The following is a 20717-nucleotide window of genomic DNA, read 5'->3' as shown; positions in this document are numbered from 1 at the left end:
AGCATTTAAACACCATGAAGAAAAACAAAAAGCTATCGTATCTCATGCAAATTGTCTCCAGCTCACTGGCCGCCCTTTTAAGGCCTGCCACTTTATATACAGTTCGCTGCTCTGGTGAACACAATGAGGTATTTGGATTCCATTAAGAAACCTCAGAAAAACTAAATCTTGGGCCTTTAGAGTTAGCAGGAAAGCTCTTTAAAAGCTTCTCACAAGCTGTCATTTCACATAGAAAAACCATTAGGACCTCCTCCTTTGGAAATACATGTGATTCTTGAGCTTCTGATTTTAAACATGAGTATTTTCTTACAGTGAACTTTACCCTCCAGAACAGATTTCCCATGCCTCAGTAGACAATGCAATCAACTTCTGAAATGTGGCTTGGATTTATAACAGTAAAGTGACATATCTGATGGGAGGAAAATTGGAGTCAGAAGGAGGTGGGGGAGTGGAAAAGTGCGATGAATAGGCATCTTGAATACTTAGAAATGCAGTGGGATTCACTGGGACTTTGGGTCTGGGCCCTGAGAAGGTACTTGCCAGTTGGGTGATGGAGATATCAGGGGACCAGACTGGATCACAGTGGGAAACATCTCCTCTTCCCTCCTAATGCTTTCAAGAAATGGAGACAGACAGACACCCCAAGAAGCATCCTGAAGGAGCAGGCAAAGGCAGCTAACTCTGGGGCGAACTGTTGAACTTGACTTCCAGCTCTGTCTCTAGCTGTGTGTGCTTGGGCAGTCAGAGAGGTGTGTCTTCAGTAGCCCTGAGAGCAAAATTCCAGGTAATCCATATCAAATCCACAAGTTAGCAAGACAAATACCTGCTTCTCTACCCAACAAACCCAATTTTACTAAGTTTACGAGTTGAATGGGTCTTCCCAGTTCTCCTTGCAAAGGCGAAAGTAAGAATCTACAGATAGAGGTAAAGAGTGTAGGGTTCAAATGCCAGCCCCACCACCTACTTGCTAGGTGGCCTCTTTTTGTCTCTTTGAGCCTCAGTTTCTTCATCTGAAAATGAGTAATAATAATACTTACTATCTCAGAAGTTAGTTGTGAGGATTAAATACCATGATTCATGAACATTTAACACATTGCCTAGCACAGACTGTGTGCTCAGCCACTTAGTCGTGTCTGATTCTTTGAGACACTATGGACTGTAGCATGCCAAGCTCCTCTGTCCATGGGATATTTTTAGGCAAGAATACTGGAGTGGGTTGCCATTTCCTCTTACAGGGGATCTTCCCAAACCAGGGGTCAAACCTGTATCTCTTTGTGTCTCTTGCATTGCAGATGTATTCTGCTGAGCCATCAGAGAAGCCCCTACACAGAGTAGGCACTCAATAAATGGTACCTATACTACTAATAATAATAGTTTTCATCCTTGATAGTTGAGACATGATATGATGACTAGTCAAGTTGAGGGAGACTGGGACATCAAAAACCTCACCTGTATAAAGGTGTAAATCAAAAAGCATTTCAGAATGTTTGACCTTCATTGCTCCCTTTTTAAAAAATGGAATTAGTTACTTTTATTACTAATCACAATAGCATACATGAACAAAACAAAATTTGGATATTTTGCTAAGGCACAGAAATAACCATTGTTAATTATTTTATATTTAACAATACTTAAATATATAAGTATATATGTGTATATTTTTAAACAAAACTGAATTCGTGCTGTATACAGTTTTATTTTTCATTTTTTTATGTTTCATTCAAAATATGTTGTGAACATTGTGGTATTTGATGTTTAATTTCAGCACACATTGTATTGATGAAAATGTAATAATTTAATCAATGCTAGACTGTTAAATATTTAGATAGATTTCAGTTTTTTTTTTAACTATTGTAAATTATGCTTTTTTCTTAAGGATGAAAAATGCAGTAGAGAAAAGCATGAATATTGTAAGGCTTTTATTCATGTACTAGATTTCCCACTACAGAAATGAATGTTATAAAAATGTTTGTCAACTTGATAGGTGAAAATGAGATCTCATTCATTATTTTGCACTTCTTGAATTTCTAGTGAATTTGAATATTTTAAATGTTTATTGGCCACGTGTATTTCTTTTTTGGTGGCTTCTCTTGTCATGTATTCTTCGCCCACTTCTTTGAGATGTTCCCCTTTTTTTTCCCTCTCAATTTGTAAGAGCCCTTGTCTGTGTAATATGAATCCTTTATCTACCATATATGTTGAGAGTTGGAAGGGGGGATTAAAGACTTCCTTTTCCACTTCTCCTGGTAAGTAAAGTGGGAAAAGCAGAACTATATATATGTAGTATGGTAGTCATTTTATTTTTAAAAGCACCTAAAAATGAAGAAAAATACTTATAAAAACCCTATGAAAAAGTTAATAATTTTCTTTTTTATATTTGTCTCCATTTCCCCACCCTCCCCTTTTTTTTTTTGCAATGAACATTTTAAAATTACAATTGTTGTGTGCTTTTCCTCCCAATTAGACTGCAAATTCCTAGGGGACAGAGATACCTATACTTCACGACTGTTGACAACTGTCTGACATATAAATACATCTGTGAATTAATATTTTTGTTTTATTTGACCATGAAAGCTTTATTCTCAGAGATATTTTCTTCTTACTTCCACTGTGGTCTTAGTTGGCTGATCTGGGAAACAGAGGAATTAATTAGTTTGTTTAAGAGACTAATTTTAAAAGAGGCAGTCGGCAGTGCTCAGGGTATATCTGTAGGAAGAAACCTTTCAGGATTTCAATTAACATCATCAGTTAACTCTCTCTCCTTGCTCCTCAAGCTCTCTCCAAGGCTTGCTCATGAAGTAGAGGAACCTACTGACACCAGCATGATATAGGAATGTGTATGTCATCATCTCATTCATATACCATTGTTAGACAAAATCCCACTAAAATAAAATCTTTCTCTACTTTTTTAACAATTAAAAAAAATCAGTCTCTGTGGTCATTAATCATCTAATGGTGAAAAAGAATCAGGACTTTAGACTTGTGGATACAAGATTCCAGCAGCTAGAGAAGAGAGAAGGCAGTGGGTAAAGAAATTGGTACTTGGGTAAGACACTGCCCTCCTGGTTCTCCATTGTTGGCATTTCCTTCACAATATAAAAAAAGGGGGGATTTCTGGGATTGTTTTGCATCTAGATCTGTTAGGAGGGCAGTGCATGGCATCCCATCATGGTCTCAGGAGGCATTGACAGCTATCATAGGGGGCCGTCAGGGTTGGTTTCCACTGAGTTTCCTGCAAATAGGCAAAGACAACTTTAAGTCATATAGCAAAGTAGCTGAGAAATGATATTTCATTTACTAAAGCTGGGGTCACATTTGCTAGCGACATAGGATCAATTCTCCTAATGATTTTGCCTCAAATGAAAATGAGTTAGAAGTCAAGCTCTTGGAGGATAACTTCCAAGTCAGGACAGTGAGCTATTGGGGGTTGAGTGCCCTTCGGTGCTTCAGGCAGTAAAGCAGGAAAATTTGTACATGGCTTTGCCTGGAAGGACTCTCTCTCCCAAATGACAGACTGTGGCCCTGGTAGAAAAGTGTTCCTCCAACTTCTTATTGATCAGCTTTCAGAGCAGAGTAAGGGAGGTGGGGCCAGTCAAAACTCAGACACCTTCAGAGGCAGGTGGGGACTTGCCTAAGTGGTCCGTTCACGAAGGAGTAGCCTTGTTTGAGCTAAGTCACTTCAGTCATGTTCAACACTTTGCCACGCTATGAGCTGTAGCCCTCCAGGATCCTCTGTCCATGGGATTCTCCAGGGAAGAGTATTGGAGTGGGTTTCCATGTCCTTATCCAGGGGATCTTTCCGCCTCTGGGATCGAACCCGTATATTTTATGTCTCCTGCATAGGCAGGTGGGTTCTTTACCACTAGCATCACCTGGGAAGCCCTTGTTTATCCACTTTCAATTCTGAAGACACCCAGTATGGTTCGATACTTCTGGTGCTTTCCTTGGTATTTTTCCTCCTCCTTCTCCTATACCCTCCCCTCAACGTCTCCCTCTGTATGACTTGCTGGAACATCCTCTTTCCTTACATTGTTTGGGGGAAAATGTATGATCAAATAAATCACTGTGTTCAACCTGTATACTGAGTACATCAGAAAAAGCCTTTTCTCTCTGGACAGAAGATACTTTAAAAAAATCTCACCCCATTAAGTTCCAGGTAATTTGTCTCCTAAATACTTTTCTTCCACGGAGAAAATTCTGAACGACAGTGAAAAAGAGAAATGGTTCATTTAGAAGACACAGTAATTGCGTAACAGTATTTTCTTAGGGTAATAATTAATGAACCCCTAATTGCTAAAGTTAAATCACATTAAATGGTAGATATTAAAATTAATTTAAAAAAGCTTTGCACATATCTCATTTTCCCCTAATAGCCACCTCTCCAAATCCCTTTAGCGCTGTAGAAAAAATCCCTGCAGTTTACTAAGTCGTTTTGTACTTATTTTCTCATTTGGTCATCATGTGCTAAAGTACCAGGGCATTTCCCCCTCATTTTCTAAAGGAAGATGTCCAGACAAGTGAGGTGACTTGTTCAAGGTCACTCTGCTCAGCTTTGCTCACTGCTAGTTCTCTGCATATTCCCAGCTCTGAGCAGCCTTCTGTTGAAACAAGATGGAAAACCATGTATTACCCTTGTCACTGTTGTGTGGCTAGGTTATACTTGGCTTCGCTTTGTACCAGGCACCCTTTGAAATGTGATTCTGAGCTGGGAAAAGGGTTATTTTAATACACACAAGTGAGGCTTAGTTGAATTTTTCCTAGTATGTGTCTATGACTAAGAGAACACAGTGTCTCCTTGACTGGCTCCTTCCACACTCGGGCAATGTTTGCTTTGCTAAAGTCATAAAGTGAGAAATTCGTCTCCTTTCTAAATACCCTAGTAATGGATAGTAACCAGTGGGGGGAAAGGAGGTAGGTTAAAAAACAATTTTTTAAAAATGATAAATAAAGGAGAACATCTCATAAATTTGGAGTTATAGGCAGCTTATGTTCCTCAATGGAAAATATGGGAACAATAAAACATCTTCAATAGAAAATATCAGAGAAGCAAAAATCCTCCTGTTTATATCTTAGAGATGGAAGCGCCTTAGTTCCGTCTGGGCAACCCAAAATGACAACCCACCACCACTAAAACCGACTGGGAAATTCAGAAACACAGGATGGTACTCATCAGAAACAGTACTCTAATCCTCAGGAAATGCACCTGAAGGCTCCCTCACCTCCCCCACAACAACTGCTGATATGATATCATTCAGACAGAGTGATTTGTCTAGGTAATGTTACCAGGATTAGTTTCCTCCAAGAGACATTTCCTGGCTCCAAATAGCTTCCAAGTATTTTAAAACAACAGAGAAGTTTGTGATCCATTAAGACAAAGCCAAAACAATTGCTGACGCTGTGCTAAGTGATTGAGGGAAGGTCTGGCCAGGTTACTTTCAAGTTTTCCAAAGAATAGACTCCTGCACAACAGCATTAAATAAATGGAGGTTCCAGCAAACAAGGGTGAGAATTTCGACAGGGTTCAAGTTCATATCGGGCTCAGGAATTCTCACCTCCGTGGTGTCACTGGACACTGACATCACAGGCTTATTTTCTATATTGAGAATTTGGGTCTCGCTTTAATTTTGCGGTTTTTTTTTAAAGAAGAAAAATAATAACCTGTTATGTGACCATTATTATGTGGAAGCTGTAAAGAAAACCCTGGGGGATGACTCATTGTCTCTTGAATGCTTCATCACATCCCTGCCCCCACACTTCTGCTCTTTGCTTAGTCCTTCTGACAGTGCCCTGACTCCCCTCCCCCACTCAGCCTGCCCCGAAGGCTAAGTGCCGGGGAGCCCCATCCTTGGCCTGAAGCCTTTCTTCCTTTCCCAGGTCAGTGCTGTCTCCCTCCTCTGAACTCTTGTAGCCTCCGCTGTCATCTAACACAATGACAACTTGGCATAGCCTCTGTGGAAGGGATAATTATCTTTTATATCCCATCTCTGCAAATAGACTCTAAGTTCCCCTAGTACAGGCAAATCTTTCTTTCTTCCCTTTCTTCTGTCACAAAAACGAATTTCCCTGCTAGCAGGCCTCAGACCACGGAAGAAGCAGTGCAGGAGTGCACGCTCGGTTGTGTCTGACTCTTTGTGACCCTATGGATTGTAGCCCGCCAGGCTCCCCTGTTCACAGAATTCTCCAGGCAAGAACACTGAAGCAGGTTGCCATTTCCTCCTCCAGGGGATCTTCTGGACCCAGGGATCGAACCCACGTTTCCTGCATTGGCAGATGGATTCTTTATTACTGCACCACCTAGAAAGCCCAGTTTTATACATAGTAGTGTACACAGGCCAATCCCAATCTCCCAATTCATCCCACACCCTGCTTCCCTCCTTGGTGTCTATCCATGGACTTCCCTGAGCATCCCAGGTCCATTCACATGCACCAGGATTGAGTGCTGCCCAGCATCATTCCATGGATTGGTACTCAAAACAATCTCTCAATTGGTTTATAAATCCTACTCTCTTGGTACTTGGACACAGGGCCTTTGGGAAGTTGAGCTGTCATTTCTCACCATTCCCTGGCTTAAAGTCTCTGCTGCACTGTGGATTCATGTGGTTCCAGCCTCTCAGAGCAAGGCTGGGGAGGAGAACCACAGTGTTTATTTTATAACTCTATCTGAATGTGTGCTCTCTCACATCTGTGGCTGCTATGCCAACCAGTGGCAAGGACATAATTAAGAATTATGAGGATTCAAGAGGGCTGAGTGTTCTGGCTTAACGGAGTGCCAAGCTCAGCTCTAAGAAGGCCAAGGGAACAAGAGGAAGAAAACACAGCACCGGGAGGGCCCTGCCTTCTCTCCCGCAGCCACAGGAGAACTCCTCTGAGGGATTCAGTGCAGGAGTCAGACATCCTGTTGTTCCCTTTTCTGTGGGACTTGAGTCACCTGCTTCGAGAAGGAAGTGGAGCAAATGGATCCAAGTTCCTAGTATGAAATGAAGCTCTTTCCATAGAAGAGCTGACAAAGCAGAGAAACGAGGGAGGGGGAGGGACAGACAGCCAAAAGCCATCCAGACAAGCAAGTGAGGAGAAACAAGTCAGCGGAAAGGGGATCAGAGCCGATATAAAACTTATCTCGGGAAAGGGAAGTCTTTGAGGGAGAGCTCTTGGGGAAAGGACTCAATTGCATGGAAGAAAATGTTAGGGAAATTTTCACCTGACTGTACAGAAAGCTTTGCTGAGTTAAGGGGTGAGTAATAGATCTGAATTCTGATGACCTAAGGAGTACACGAAGAAGCAGGTTATGCTGAAAGGCAGCAAAGGTCACAATGACGAGTCTGAGCTTAGAGGAGATGGAACTGGGTTCACGTTTCAGCTGTGTGTCTTTAGCCAAGCTGCTATCTTTGAAACTCAGTTTCCTTATCTGTAAGTTTCCTTATCTGTGTGTGTCCCACGGTGTTGTTGAGAGGATTACATGAGATGATGTGAGCAGCGAATCAAGTCCCTGGTGCTTGATAAATGGTAGTTCCATCTCTATAAGGGATAGAACAGAAGAATGGGCTATTTCTTGATCTCTTTGGGGGCAACTCTGGCTTTGGGGCTCCCTGAGGGTGGCAAGGAGGGACACAGTCAGAGAGAACTTCCTCTGGTGTGTGTGGGGGGTTGTGGAGCTGGCTGGGAATGTCTGATGTACTTCTAGGAACAATGATATCTGACGTTGCATTTGAAATTATTTCCTGCCCCAAGCTATAATAGCTCTGTCTGCTCTCATTAGCCACAACGTCTTCAGAAACGTCTGTTATGTGCAACTGCTTTGTGTTAGTGATGTTTCACAACAGAAAGGAGACAGGCTGTGTCTGCGCTTAGGTTCTGTTCACCAGGATGTTTGAGAGCAGAACAGCAAGGACTGAGCGGGAAGCAAGATCTCAGAGCCAGGGTGGTGGGTGTATTAAGGAGGGTGTTACTGTTTCCACAGTGAATATCAAAAGCAAGACTGGTTTCAGAAGGGAAATAGATTTGGTAACATCTAGGTTCAACTAACAGACGTGCAACTGTCGCAGGTAGAAGAAACTGGGAAATATCTCGTTCTTGAACTGATCAACCCAGAGCCCAGAACTGATTTGAAAGTTTTCTTGGGCCCTGTGCCCAATGGCAGTTTTTTTCTTTTTAATTGGAGGGTAATTGCTTTACAATGTTGTGTTAGTTTCTGCTGTACAACCATGTGAATCAGCTATAAGTATATATACATCCCCTCCCTCCAGCTTCCCTGGTGGCTCAGATGGTAAAGAATCTGCCTACAATGTGGGAGACCTGGGTTCCATCCCTGGCTTGGGAAGATACCCTGGAAGAGGGCATGGCAACCCACTCCAGTATTCTTGCCTGGAGAATCCCATGAACAGAGGAGCCTGGTGGGCTACGGTCCGTGGGGTCGCAGAGTCGGATGAGACTGAGTGACTAAGCACAGCACAGCACATTCCCTCCCTCCTGACCCTCCTTCCCACACCCCCCCAACCCAGCCCTCTAGGTCTTCACAGAGCACCAAGCTGGGCTCCCTGTGTTATGTAGCAGCCACCCACCAGCTATCTATTTGACACATGGCAGTGTATATATGGAGAGGGCAATGGCAACCCACTCCAGTACTCTTGCCTGGCAAATCCCATGGACAGAAGAACTTGGTGGGCTTCAGTCCATGGGGTCGCTAGGAGTCAGATATGACTGAGTGACTTCACTTTCCCTTTTTACTTTCATGCATTGGAGAAGGAAATGGCAACCCACTCCAGTGTTCTTGCCTGGAGAATCCCAGGGACGGGGGAGCCTGATGGGCTGCCGTCTCTGGGGTCTCACAGAGTCGGACACGACTGAAGCGACTTAGCAGCAGCAGCAATGCATATACGTCAATGCTGTTCTCTCAGTTCATCCCCCCTTTCCTTCCCCTGCTGTGTCCACGATGGCAGTTTATCAGGTACCAATTAAGTTAGGTCAGGCTGACTCACGTGGAGTCGCTCTGCTGCTGCTGCTGCTAAGTCGCTTCAGTCATGTCCGACTCTGTGCGACCCCATAGATGGCAGCCCACCAGGCTCCTCCATCCACGGGATTTTCCAGGCAAGAACACTGGAGTGGGGTGCCATCGCCTTGTCTGTGGAGTCGCTCTAGCACATTCTAATTAGACTGTACCACAAAGTTTACTAAGCCAGCATCTCTGAGTGTCAGCTGTGACCACGTGAGTCCTGTTTCTCCTCTGCGTGACCGGAGGCTTCCCCAGGCCACCACCTCAGGTATAGACAAGATGCAGATTAACAGTCGCACAGAAACAACGTGGATCGCAATTGCTGTCTGTTGTGTTGTGTCCACAGCTGCATGACTCCTATCTGGCTGCTCCAGCGCCACCAGTGAAATGATTCGTGGACCCCTGGGATAATGCACATGTCACGGAGGACACCCCCTCAGCACCGGCTGGCCTCAAGAGCAGCGCCTTTACACTCACTTCCTTTGCCCCTTTGCTCAAGGCCTGGAGCAGGGCCCACCGTCACCCCCAGGCAGGAACAGGGCGCCTGCTATTCTCAGGCTCTGCTTTCCTCACGTGGTGCCATCGTGTCTCTCCACTCTGCCCATGTCTTCTCGAAGGGGAGCGGCTCTGCCAAGGGCAAGGGCCAAACTGCTGCCGTCCATTATTTCCTATCTCTCTTTTTTTTTTTTTTTTGCGGCCCTGAAAAGGGCCTTTAGTTTTTCTAAAGGTTTCAAGCTAGATGCTTTGCTCAACCGCCAAAACCGTGAAGGGTACGGCCCTGACGTTTGAGCGCGTAGACCACATCCATGGCGGTAACAGTCTTGCGCTTAGCGTGCTCCGTATAGGTGACCACGTCCTGGATCACATTTTCCAGAAACACTTTCAGCACCCCACGAGTCTCTTCGTAGATAAGACCAGAGATACGTTTGACGCCTCCACGACGAGCCAGACGCCGGATAGCTGGCTTAGTAATACCCTGAATGTTGTCCCGCAAGACTTTGCGATGGCGCGTAGCCCCCCCGTTGCCGAGGCCTTTGCCACCCTTCCCACGACCAGACATGGTTGCTGTCGCAATCTATTTCCTATCTCTTTAAATAAGAGCCACTCACCCACCCAAGTGACTCCAAAGCCCTTTGCAAGCATCTCTCCTAAGTCTCAGGAATTTCTCCAGACCATTCCCCCATTGCTCACTTGGCTACTCATCATTTATTCTTAGCTTTCTCTTCCCTGGTGGCTCAGATGGTAAAGAATCTGCCTGCAATGCCGGAGACCTGGGTTCAATCCCTGGGCCGGGAAGATCCCCTGGAGAAGGGAATGGCTACCCACTCCAGTATTCTTGCCTGGAGAATCCCGTGAACAGAGGAGCCTGGCAGGTTACAGTCCATGGGGTGGCAAACAATCAGACACGCCTGAGTTCGACTTTCACTTTCCCATCAGAGACCTCTCCCTTCCCACCTGCTTCATCCCCCTTCCCAGTTTCCCCACCTCAGCTCCTCTTCTTCACCTTGGAGCTGATTCCCCAGCTACAACCTCTGCATTCCTCTGCACAGAATGCCAGAGCTTTCCTCCACCTCAAATGCCTGTGGTACTGCTGAAACCTATGAAACTCCAAGCAGTGAAAAAAATATATAAACTATCATTTAAAAATTATAAACCAAAAAATGTTTATTTTATAAACTCCAACAAATTAAATGCTAACCATTTAAATGCCTTTTTAAAAAACTATCAAATGCTCCTGCTGCCTGAGTATTTGGAGGCCTGATTTGCTGGTGTTCAAAGCCTGTGCCCAGTTTGCATACCAGGGAGGCAGGCAGGTACCACCTTGCAGTTCCTGCCCGGTGCTCCCATCCGCCTTGAACTGCACCCTGACCCTCATGCTTTACTGAACCCTAAGGGCTGGTAAGGACTGACAAACAGCTGTGCTGCCTTGCCCAGCCTTGCCTGTTCAGGGACGAGTGATGGGTGATGTGGCTGGCACAGCTGGTAGGCTCACCCCAATCCTTGCTTCTAGCTCCTTCTTCCAGTAAAGTCATCTCTCCTCTTCCCTCCCCGTCCATGCCAGATACTGTGTAAATCTATTTTATCTCTGACTCACTCTCACTGCATTGATTGGTACTCACTGCTATTTCAGAAAGATGACTAAATTCCAAGCGGATTGTTTATCTACATGAGAGGTAGTGTTGACACTCTACTGAACACCCCTCCCTCCTCTGGCTGGGCCGGGGTAATGGGAAGGAGGGGAACAAACCAAGCAACAGGCTGGGACAATTGTTCTGACCCCAAGCAAATTTATAGGGGTCACTGAAACATCCATCATTTCTCATGCCTAGCGTTTTAATGCCAGTAGAGGTGGTTATGCATAATTTATTATCTAATTGACTTGACCAAAAGGCCACAAGAGAAATTGACAGGCAGACCCAGAAGACTACACCCCCACCTACCCCCACCTCTGCTTCTCTTTCTCTATTTTTCTACTTCTTTTAATCACAGTGCATTCAAACATGGGTTTACTTTTTATATATAACTTAAAATGTTTATTTCATAACCTCCTTCTTTGTGGCATAACCCTCCCTAAACTTCTCAGAACTTCCTTGAATCAAGTGGAACTACTGCGCTATTTATGGCTCTGCCTTTAATTTTAGTTATTTTGATTGTGAATAGTTGTCTTATGATAGTATCCTGAGAAAGGGGAGGAAGTCTATTTGCTGGGGAACCAGGAATGGTGTCTGTGCCCCTAGGCAGTGCAGTCCTTCCTGGAGTTTTAACCATGCCTTTTAAAGATATTTTTCGTACAAGCTTTTTTTTGTATTCTTGGCCTACCCCCTTGTTTTCCACCCAGGTCTCAAAGACCAATACACTTTCCTCCTAATTTTACTCATGTTATTTCTAACCAGCCTTGACACCTTTAGAGCAACCTCTTCAGATCTCCTGCCCACCCACCATAATGAATGGAGGTAACCATTCATTACCTCCTCTCCACAGTGGTGCCGTAGGAGGTGCTCTAGGAGACACGGGTATTATGGGAGGTGAGGGAAGTCAAGCCAGTCTAATATTTTGAAAATCATTTAAAGATTTTACCCAAGAAGAGATATGAAAAGTGTTCCCAAGATGGACAATGGGGTGAAGACCAGATAAAGAGAGCAAAGTATACAGGCATGAAGAATGTATTGGTTTCCTAGGGCTGCTGTAACAAAGCATCACAAAGCAGGTGACTTCAAACAGCAAAAATGTATTGTCTTAATTCTGGAGGCTATGGGTCCAAAATCAAGATGCCAGTAGAGCCGGGACTTTCCTGGTGGTCCGGTGCCACCACCCGCCAATGCAGGGGAAATGGGTTCGATCCCTGGGTCAGGGAACTAAGACCCCACATGCCATAGGGCAACTAAGCCTTCATACCACAACTAGGGAAGCTCTGTGTGCCACAGGGAGAAGCCAGGGCAGCCAAAAATATTAAAATCAAGTAAAAAGATGTTAGTAGGGCCACAGCGCTCTGAGCCCTTCAGGGGCCTCCTCCCTGCCTCCTCCAGGTTCAGGTTTGCGGCAGCGTCTGGCGTCCTTGGCTTGCCTCCGCACCCCCCAGGGTCTGCCTCTGTTGTCACATGTGTTCTCCCAGGGTCTCTGTGTTCCCTGCTCAACTCCTCCAGCTTCGGGTTTGCGGCAGCATCTGGCATCCTTGGCTTGCCTCTGCACCCCCCAGGGTCTGCCTCTGTTGTCACATGTGTTCTCCCAGGGTCTCTGTGTTCCCTGCTCAACTCATAAGGACACCAGTCACATTGGACTGGGGGCCCTACTCCAGGATGACTCCATCTTAACCAATTACATCTGCAACAACCCTATGTCTAAATAAGGTCACATTCTGAGGTGCTGGGGCTTAGGACTTCAACATATCTTTTTTTTGGGGGGGGTACCCAATTCAACTCACAACAAGGAACATGACCATCCCGAGAACAGCTGGTAGTTCTGTTTGGCTGGAAATTTGGTTATGACTAGTGAGTAGTAGGATACGAAAATAATCTAGAACTAAGCTAATTGGAGAGCAAAGCTATAGTGTTGTTCACTTAGTTTACTTATTTATTTTAAAAAATGTATTTGTTTGGCTGAGCTAGGTCTTAGTTATGGTGTGTGGGATCTTCCATCTTCCTTATGCCATTAAGGACCTTCAGTTGTGGCATGTGGGGTCTAGTTCCCTGACCAGGGATCAAACCCAGGGTCCCTGCTTTGGGAGCATGGAGTCTTAGCCCTTAGACCACCAGGAAAGTCCTGTTAGCTTAGTTTAAATGTGGAAGACTTTTTTTCATCTCTCATTCCAGCCAGCGGCTTATAATTTTTTGCCACTGGTCAAAAGAAAGAGAACTACCACGTAAGTGAGTCAATAACGTCTGCTCTATCTGCTGGGCCTTTATTTATTAATCTGATGATATTCACTGGGTGCCATATTCCAGGAATCATCCTTGGCAATGAAAACTCAGTGGCAAACAGGCAGGCTTGTTTCTGCCCTTGCTTCTGACCTTCTGGAAAAAACAACTCAAAGTGTGATCTTGCTAGTCCTCAGTCATGACCTTCTTCATCAACAAGTAACAATGTTTGGAAGGAATTCCAAGCTAGAGAAATTAAAAACAGACAGGAGGCAAAAATACAAAACAAAACCGGGAATCATTTTAACAGCAGAAGACGAGGGAACTAATCCCAGATGGGTGGCAAGCCTGTGCAAAGCTCTTTCTATGTCAAGGCCAATGCCCTTGACATACCATAAGGTATCAGATAACTAACTCCTCCAAACTGCTAAGGCATGCTCATCATTCCAATAATAAAAACGGAAAATCCTCAACTGACCCTGAGGGATGGTGACACTACGGCATGATGCCTAGAGCTCAGTCAGTTCGAGAGGCACAGCAGGAAACACACAGCTATTTCTTCCATACATTAGGGATAATTGGGCCATGCCCGGACAAGCACAGTGAGTTGGAAGCAAGCCTTCAGCTCTGATCTGGCAGCACACTTGTTGATAAATTGTAAAATGTCTCCTGGTTTCCATGGAAAAGAGGAAGATGTGGCTGACATGTGACTCTGTGCAATTATGTTCACTATAGTTAATATTTTCCATAAACTACAGATGGTCTCCGAACTGGGCGATATTTGCAGAAATCATACTCTAGTCCTATCAAATACTGCACAGAATTACCTTTCAAAGGAATAATGTATGTGAGGCAGCTCATCTCATCATTCAGCAAGTGACCCTGCCCTGGAGGGAGTTTTCCATTAAGTAATATAATGTGTTTTCACAAACAGTCGGGAAGAGGAAGGAGAAAAAGAGTAAGATAATGAATGTTATTACAGATGTTCACGAATAGTTCAGCTTTCTTCTCTTTCTAGGTACACTGCAGGATTGTACTTCTCTGCTCTCTTTGAAGTTAGGCATGACCATGTGGCTGACTTTGGCTGATGAAATGTGTGCAGAAGTGACTTATGTTACACCTGAGTGAGAGCTTTAAGAATCAGTGCACAGGGACTTCCCTCATGGTCCAGTGGGTAAAAATTCACCTTGCAGTGCAGGGGACACCGGTTTGATCCCAGATCGGGAACTAAAATCCCATATGCCTGGAGCAGTTAAGCCTATGCACCACATCTACTGAGCCCACACACCACAACTAGAGAATCTGTACATCACAACGAAAGATCCCATGTGCGGCAGCTGAGACCAGATACAGCAAAAAAAAAAAAAAAGCCAACACACAGTTTGCTACATTATCCTTTATTGCTGCCTCTGTGGAAGAAGGTATTGAGATGGGTGCTGTCAATATGGTCCCTGAGGACTCTAATGAGCATAGGAACAGTATGAGTGAAATCAAAGATCTGTGGGGTTAAGCCATTGAAGTTTGGGAATCTTTGTCACTGCCACACAACTTCTCCTGTTCTGATCAATAATCAGCAATAAATTCTTCTCTTTTTTTCAGCCAACTAGTCAACACCTTCAGTGTTAATGGGGCATAATTCTCTGATGGGTGAACGATGCCCCTAAAGGGCATTCTCTTGGGTGTGCACCTGTGTCCGTGCTAAGTCGCTCAGTCATGTCCAACTCTGCAACCCTATGGACCAGGGCCCGCCAGGCTCCTCTGTCCATGGGACTCTCCAGGCAAGAATTCTGGAGTGCATTGCCATGCCCTTCTCCAAGGGACCTTCCCAACCCAGGGATCCCAGGGATCGAGCCCTGCTCCCTTAGTCTCCTACCGTGCAGGGTGGGTTCTTTACCACTAGCACCACCTGGGCACCTAGCAGGGCAGATTAGTCAGGGAGGCCAAGGTTGGGCTCCAGATAGAATGTGAAGGCTTTCACAGAAGCTACTAGAATACCCTTTTATTTTTTTTTTTAACTTTTCAGTTGGAATAGATGCTTTGGATAACGTGAGAAACTTCAGTATAATAAAAGGTAGATAGATTTTATTCTAGTCAATACTCAACAATGAAGGCCCTAGAACATTATGGGCAAAAGGATAAAAGAACAAAAGAAGGAAAAACAAGACAATCACATGCCACTTTAGTAGGTGGGTTGTAGCCATCAAGTCAACATCAGATTTATCCATCTCTCTCTTTCCTATTCTCAGCTCCCTTAACTAAACCAATCTCATCACCTATTTTCATCTCCAAATTCTACTCTGAGGCTTTGACCATGACTGCTGTAGCTACCACTTCCGGGGCCACAAAGAGGGTACGAGGGGAAGTACAGGCTCTTCCTTTATCCTGTGGACATTTGGGGTTTGGTCTACTAATTCTTTCTCATTTCACCCCCAGCTTTCCTTTCCACTCCCTGCTTCTACTCAGACTGGTGGGCTACAGTCCTTGGGGTCCCAAGGAGTCAGACACGACTGAGCACGCATGCACAGAACACATGATCAATAACATGCCCTCTCAAGAAAGCATGATCTGTGTAAGATGACTATGACATGAGAGTTATTTCACTGTTTAAAGGCTAGAAGAGGACAGGGTGCTTCCCTGACAGTCCAGTGGCTAAGACTTCGCCTTCCGATGCACTGAGTGCAGATTCGATCCCTGGTCAAGGAGCTAAGACCCCATATGCCTCATGACCCAAAAACCAAAACACACGGTAACAAATTCAATAACGACTTAAAAAAAACCCTGTTTGTCATCTTTAAAAAACCTAGTAAAGGACAAACTACATATTTAGCATAAAGTATCACAAAAAACTTCACTTTTGTCTTCGTGGTATTTAAGTGAAAGTATGGCTCTTTGAATCGTTTTAAGAACATGTCACATAAAAAGAAGTTTGGGGAACTTTCTAGTGCTGTGTTGAGCTAAGCATGAACACAGGTTCAATGCCTTTGATGCGTCCCTGTACCCACATTGATTCATAGAATCAGAAACGGTAATTAACATGTGGTCAATTGTCAATAAATTCTTGCTAACTGTTCATCTTCTCTATGAAGCACTCTGCTTTTTTTTTTGACCAAGTCTTAATGAGTTCTGGCTTTCTTGTGAGCTCTGGCTTTCTTCTGCTAAGTTTCACTTATGTTCTATGTCTATAACCATGTAATTTGAATGTGTGTGTATTTAAAAGCCTTTTTGGAGAAACTGGGGAAATTTAAATACAGAAGACTGCATACTAGATGGTATTTGTCTGTATGATAATGCATTATAGTTTTATATTAGAATTTATTTTTCAAAGATAAATACTACAGACACTTTAGGTCTTCAAGTATTATGATGTCTGTAACTTATTTTCAAGTGGTTCATCAAAAAAATTCAAGGTAAATAGATAAAGCAAATATGGCAAAATATTAACACTTATTGAATCTTTCCCTGATGGCTCATGTGAAGAGTCTGCTTGCAATGCAGGAGACCTGGATTTGATTCCTGGGTCAGGAAGATACCTTGGAGAAGGGAATGGCTACCCACTCCAGTATTCTTGCCTGGAGAATTCCATGGACAGAGAAGCCTGATAAGCTACAGTCCATAGGGCCACAAAGAGTTGGACCTGACTGAGCAACTAACACTTCTCGAATTCTAGAGCTGAGTGATTCCTACTCTCTCAACTTTTCGGTACATTTTAAAATGTTAATACCAAACAATTGATTTTAAAAAACTTTTCATGAAAAAAAAATCAGAAGCAGGAACATCAGCATTCAGACCAATTAAAGCAGTCACTGATGTGTATGCATATGCATGAGTGAGTGATGTTTCTGTGTACCCATATACCCAGAGAATAAGAATGGTAATCAGCATACGGTCCGTTGGTAAGCTTTATAGTGCTGTGATTTCAGAGCAATACGTGATGCACTCTAACAAAGAAATGCTACTATTTTCTGGACACATTTAGGGGCTCATGAAGGAGAGGTTTAATTCTACAGCCAAATAATGGCCTAACATACATGGTCATTTGATATTTCAAGAAATGAAAGTTAAAAATTGTGATCAGACCTTGAACCTATTTGCAGGGTAGGAATAGAGACACAGACGCTTGTGGACACAGCATGGGAAGGCGAGGCTGGGGTGAATTGAGAGAGTAGCATTGAAACATATACATTACCACGTGTAAAACAGATAGCCAGTGGGAAGCTGCCGTGTAACACAGGGAGCTCCTCCCAGAACCCCGAGACAACCTAGAGAGGTGGGATAGAGTGAGGGGTGGGAGGGAGGTTTAAGAGGGAGGGGATATATGAATACTTACGACTGATTCACTTTATTGTATGGCAGAAACCAACACAAAGTTGTAAAGCAATTATCATCCAATTAAAAGTAAATTAAAAAATTAAAATCAGACTACATATTTTTAGAAAAAGTACAAATTTTTAGAAAAATTTTGAAACTACTTGAATGTTATCCTCTACTTTTAAGGTAATATAAATGAAACTGTTTACATGTGATTGTGTCTGCCAGACTAGATTTTCTTGGTGACAAAAACCATTCCTGGTTTTTGATGACTAATGTCTGATCAACACTTCCAAGCATAAATGTCACAAAATTCATCAACGTCATCATGGTTTCTTTCAGGATAATGTTCAGCGGTGACTATTGATATCAACAAAGAAGGGATATTTTGATGAACGCAAACTTAAAGAACATTTGGCATATGAGAAATTCCAAATTTTTATACATTTTTATTTGCCAAGTCTTTTAAACTTTAATAAACAAGTCATGATATACCTGCTAAACATTTTATCTTTGGCTGTGTATTTTAACATGTCAATTTTAAACTTAAAGTTCCCCAAAATATTTGGGGGAAGAGGATGTGGCCCAAGGATTTGGGAGTGTGAATGTTAATTTATAAATAGTCAATAAAAGAAAATCCAAACAAAAGCAAAAACAACCAAAAAGAATCAAAAGAAGGTAATGACTAAATTCAGAGCTAAGTTGTCTCTCTCTGAACTGTATGACTTCTATTTCTTACTGTGACAGTCAGAATAGTAAGTGGATTTGTCAGAATATTTTTTTTAACCAAGCACATCTTAACATAACCTGTTTTCTTCTTCACTTTTAATTCTTGGGTTCTGAGTCTAAAGAAGAAACAGAATTAGGGCTTTACTGCTGTTTAAAATAAAGATATAATTACATAAACTATTGTTCCATTCACTGTGCCATAGGACATGTAAGGTCTGTCTTTTCTAAGCACAAAAACCGAAGGACAAAGATCCTGAAAGGCCCCGCACAGGCGGAAAACAAACTTGGCTCTTTGTCGCCATCATGTGGTCAATATGTATGTTATGCTTCCACTCTGCAGATACACCGCAAAAGGATGTTTTCTTGAATAGCTCAGAGAGGAGGTTTGAAATCATAGAACCCAATTTTTTTTTTTTTTGTACAAAGAAATTATATTTTATGAAGGAACAATGTTTTAGTTATATTTTCATTTTCTGGATCCTTTATTCTTCAAACCAGTAACTGTATTCACAAAAAAGTTTACCGAGATGGATAAAAAAATATTCAGTTTTTTAGTTTCAAGTTCAGAAATAGTTTCCTTAAAATTTTTTTTAAGTCTTTATTGAATTTGTTACAATATTGCTTCTGTGTTTTTTTTTTTTTTTAATGTTTTTTGCTTGTTGTTCTTTGGCCCTGAGGCACGTGGGATTGTAGCTCCCAGACCAGGGCTGAAACCCACACCCTCTGCATTGGAAGGTGAAGTCCCAACCACTAGACCACCAGGAAAGTCTCCTTAAATACCTTTACTGCTGATGCACCTGCAGATAATTCACATTAGTTTCTGACAACTGAATAATAGCTCTCTTTCCATTTAATGAATTGTGAACACAGTGTGTTTTTTAGTAGATGTAAAAGGCTCAGCCTATTTTTAGAGACCTGAGTGATAGATGCACTCATCACCCAGGTAATGTAAGACCTAACACAAATCACTTAATGTTTAAAGAGCCTCTTCTAGAAAAAGAATGGGGCTCTATTGAGGGCTTCCATGAGGAGAGTATCCAGCTAAAAAAATCCTATTATTTCACTTCAGTTTGTGCCATGAGATTTAACATGATGTTACTGTCTTATTTGATTTTCTAATTGTTTCATGAGTCGTAATCTTGTTTCTCCAACTAAAATGTAACTTACTTGATGGCGATGATATCAGACCCTTCAGCCTGTATACTTTTTACTTTATCATATTATCTGAAAGATTAATGTCAGCACTTAATTTTTTTTTTGGTAAGCGCTGGTCTGTTTTCAGTTAGCCCTTAGACCTAGTATATATTTCTTCATGACCTCAGATGAAGTACCGAGGTGTTCTCCGTTTTGAAGAGCTCTCAACTACAGTTTTTGTCTCCTCAGCACCATAAAGGTGTTGCTAGCTTTTGTGTGTGTGTGTGTTTTATTTTTGGATGTATAGTTGATTTACAATGTTGTGTTAGTTTTCGTTGTAAAGTAAATTATACATACATGAGAAGTGAAAATATTAGTTGCTCAGTTGTGTCCGACTCTTTGGGACCCAATGGACTGTAGACCGCCAGGCTCCTCTGTCCACAGAATTCTCCAGGCAAGAATAATAGAGTGGGTTTGCCATGCCCTCCTCCAGGGGATCTTCCTTCCCAAGGATTTGAATCTGTGTCTCTTAGGTCTCCTGCATTGCAGGCGGATTCTTTACCGTCTGAGCCAACAGGGAAGCCATTCTTTGTAAGATTTTTCCCATATAGGTCATTACAGAGTATTAAGTAGAGTTCCCTTATTATATAGTTTGCATAATGTGTACATGCCTTTACTCAACCTCTCAGTGTAACAAGTTAGTAAACATCTTGAAGGGAAAAGAGGCTCATAGGATTACTTTATTTTTTTTTCTGCCCTTCACTCCAGAATCTTAACCCCTGAAATCCTGGCTGCTTTGACAGCCCCAACTCCAATTTTTGGTCTCCCAATCCCTCCTGGAGAAGGAAATGGCAACCCACTCCAGTGTTCTTGCCTGCAGAATCCCAGGGACGGCGGAGCCTGGTGGGCTGCCATCTATGGGGTCGCACAGAGTTGGACACGACTGAAGCGTCTTAGCAGCAGCAGCAGCAGCAATCCCTCCTGAGATAAGGTTTGGGACCTTGAATTTTGCTTTATTTGACACTAGTACTCCAAACTTCCTCCTCCTTGTTTGAATCTTTGCAGTGTATCTTTTTTCACCTCTTCATTTTTAATATCTTGATTCTTTTATTTTATATTTTACAAGTAACTTAAGATAGATTTTAAAATTTTTACCTTTTAAAAAATTCCTTTTCTTTAATAAAATATACTTGACATATAAC

The 20717-nt window shown here is 42.8% G+C and overlaps 1 protein-coding gene and 1 long non-coding RNA gene across 2 annotated transcripts; both read right to left on the bottom strand.

Annotated features, from left to right (window-relative positions):
• Nucleotides 1-2386: 2386 nt before the first annotated feature.
• LOC133227424 (uncharacterized) lies at nt 2387-4499 on the bottom strand. Its single transcript, XR_009729813.1, has 2 exons — nt 4142-4499; nt 2387-3232 (listed from the first exon to the last, which is right to left on the bottom strand). It is a non-coding gene; the product is annotated as an uncharacterized LOC133227424 (long non-coding RNA).
• A 5238-nt stretch (nt 4500-9737) lies between these two features.
• On the bottom strand, nt 9738-10049 carry LOC133227423 (histone H4-like). Its single transcript, XM_061381835.1, has one exon. The coding sequence runs from the start codon at nt 10047-10049 to the stop codon at nt 9738-9740; it is 312 nt and encodes a 103-aa protein (XP_061237819.1).
• Between the last annotated feature and the right edge of the window lie 10668 nt (nt 10050-20717).

The sequence above is a fragment of the Bos javanicus genome, chromosome 16 (genome assembly GCF_032452875.1).
Source record: "Bos javanicus breed banteng chromosome 16, ARS-OSU_banteng_1.0, whole genome shotgun sequence".
Lineage (NCBI taxonomy): Eukaryota > Metazoa > Chordata > Mammalia > Artiodactyla > Bovidae > Bos > Bos javanicus.
This window is presented reverse-complemented; position numbering and strand designations above follow the sequence as displayed.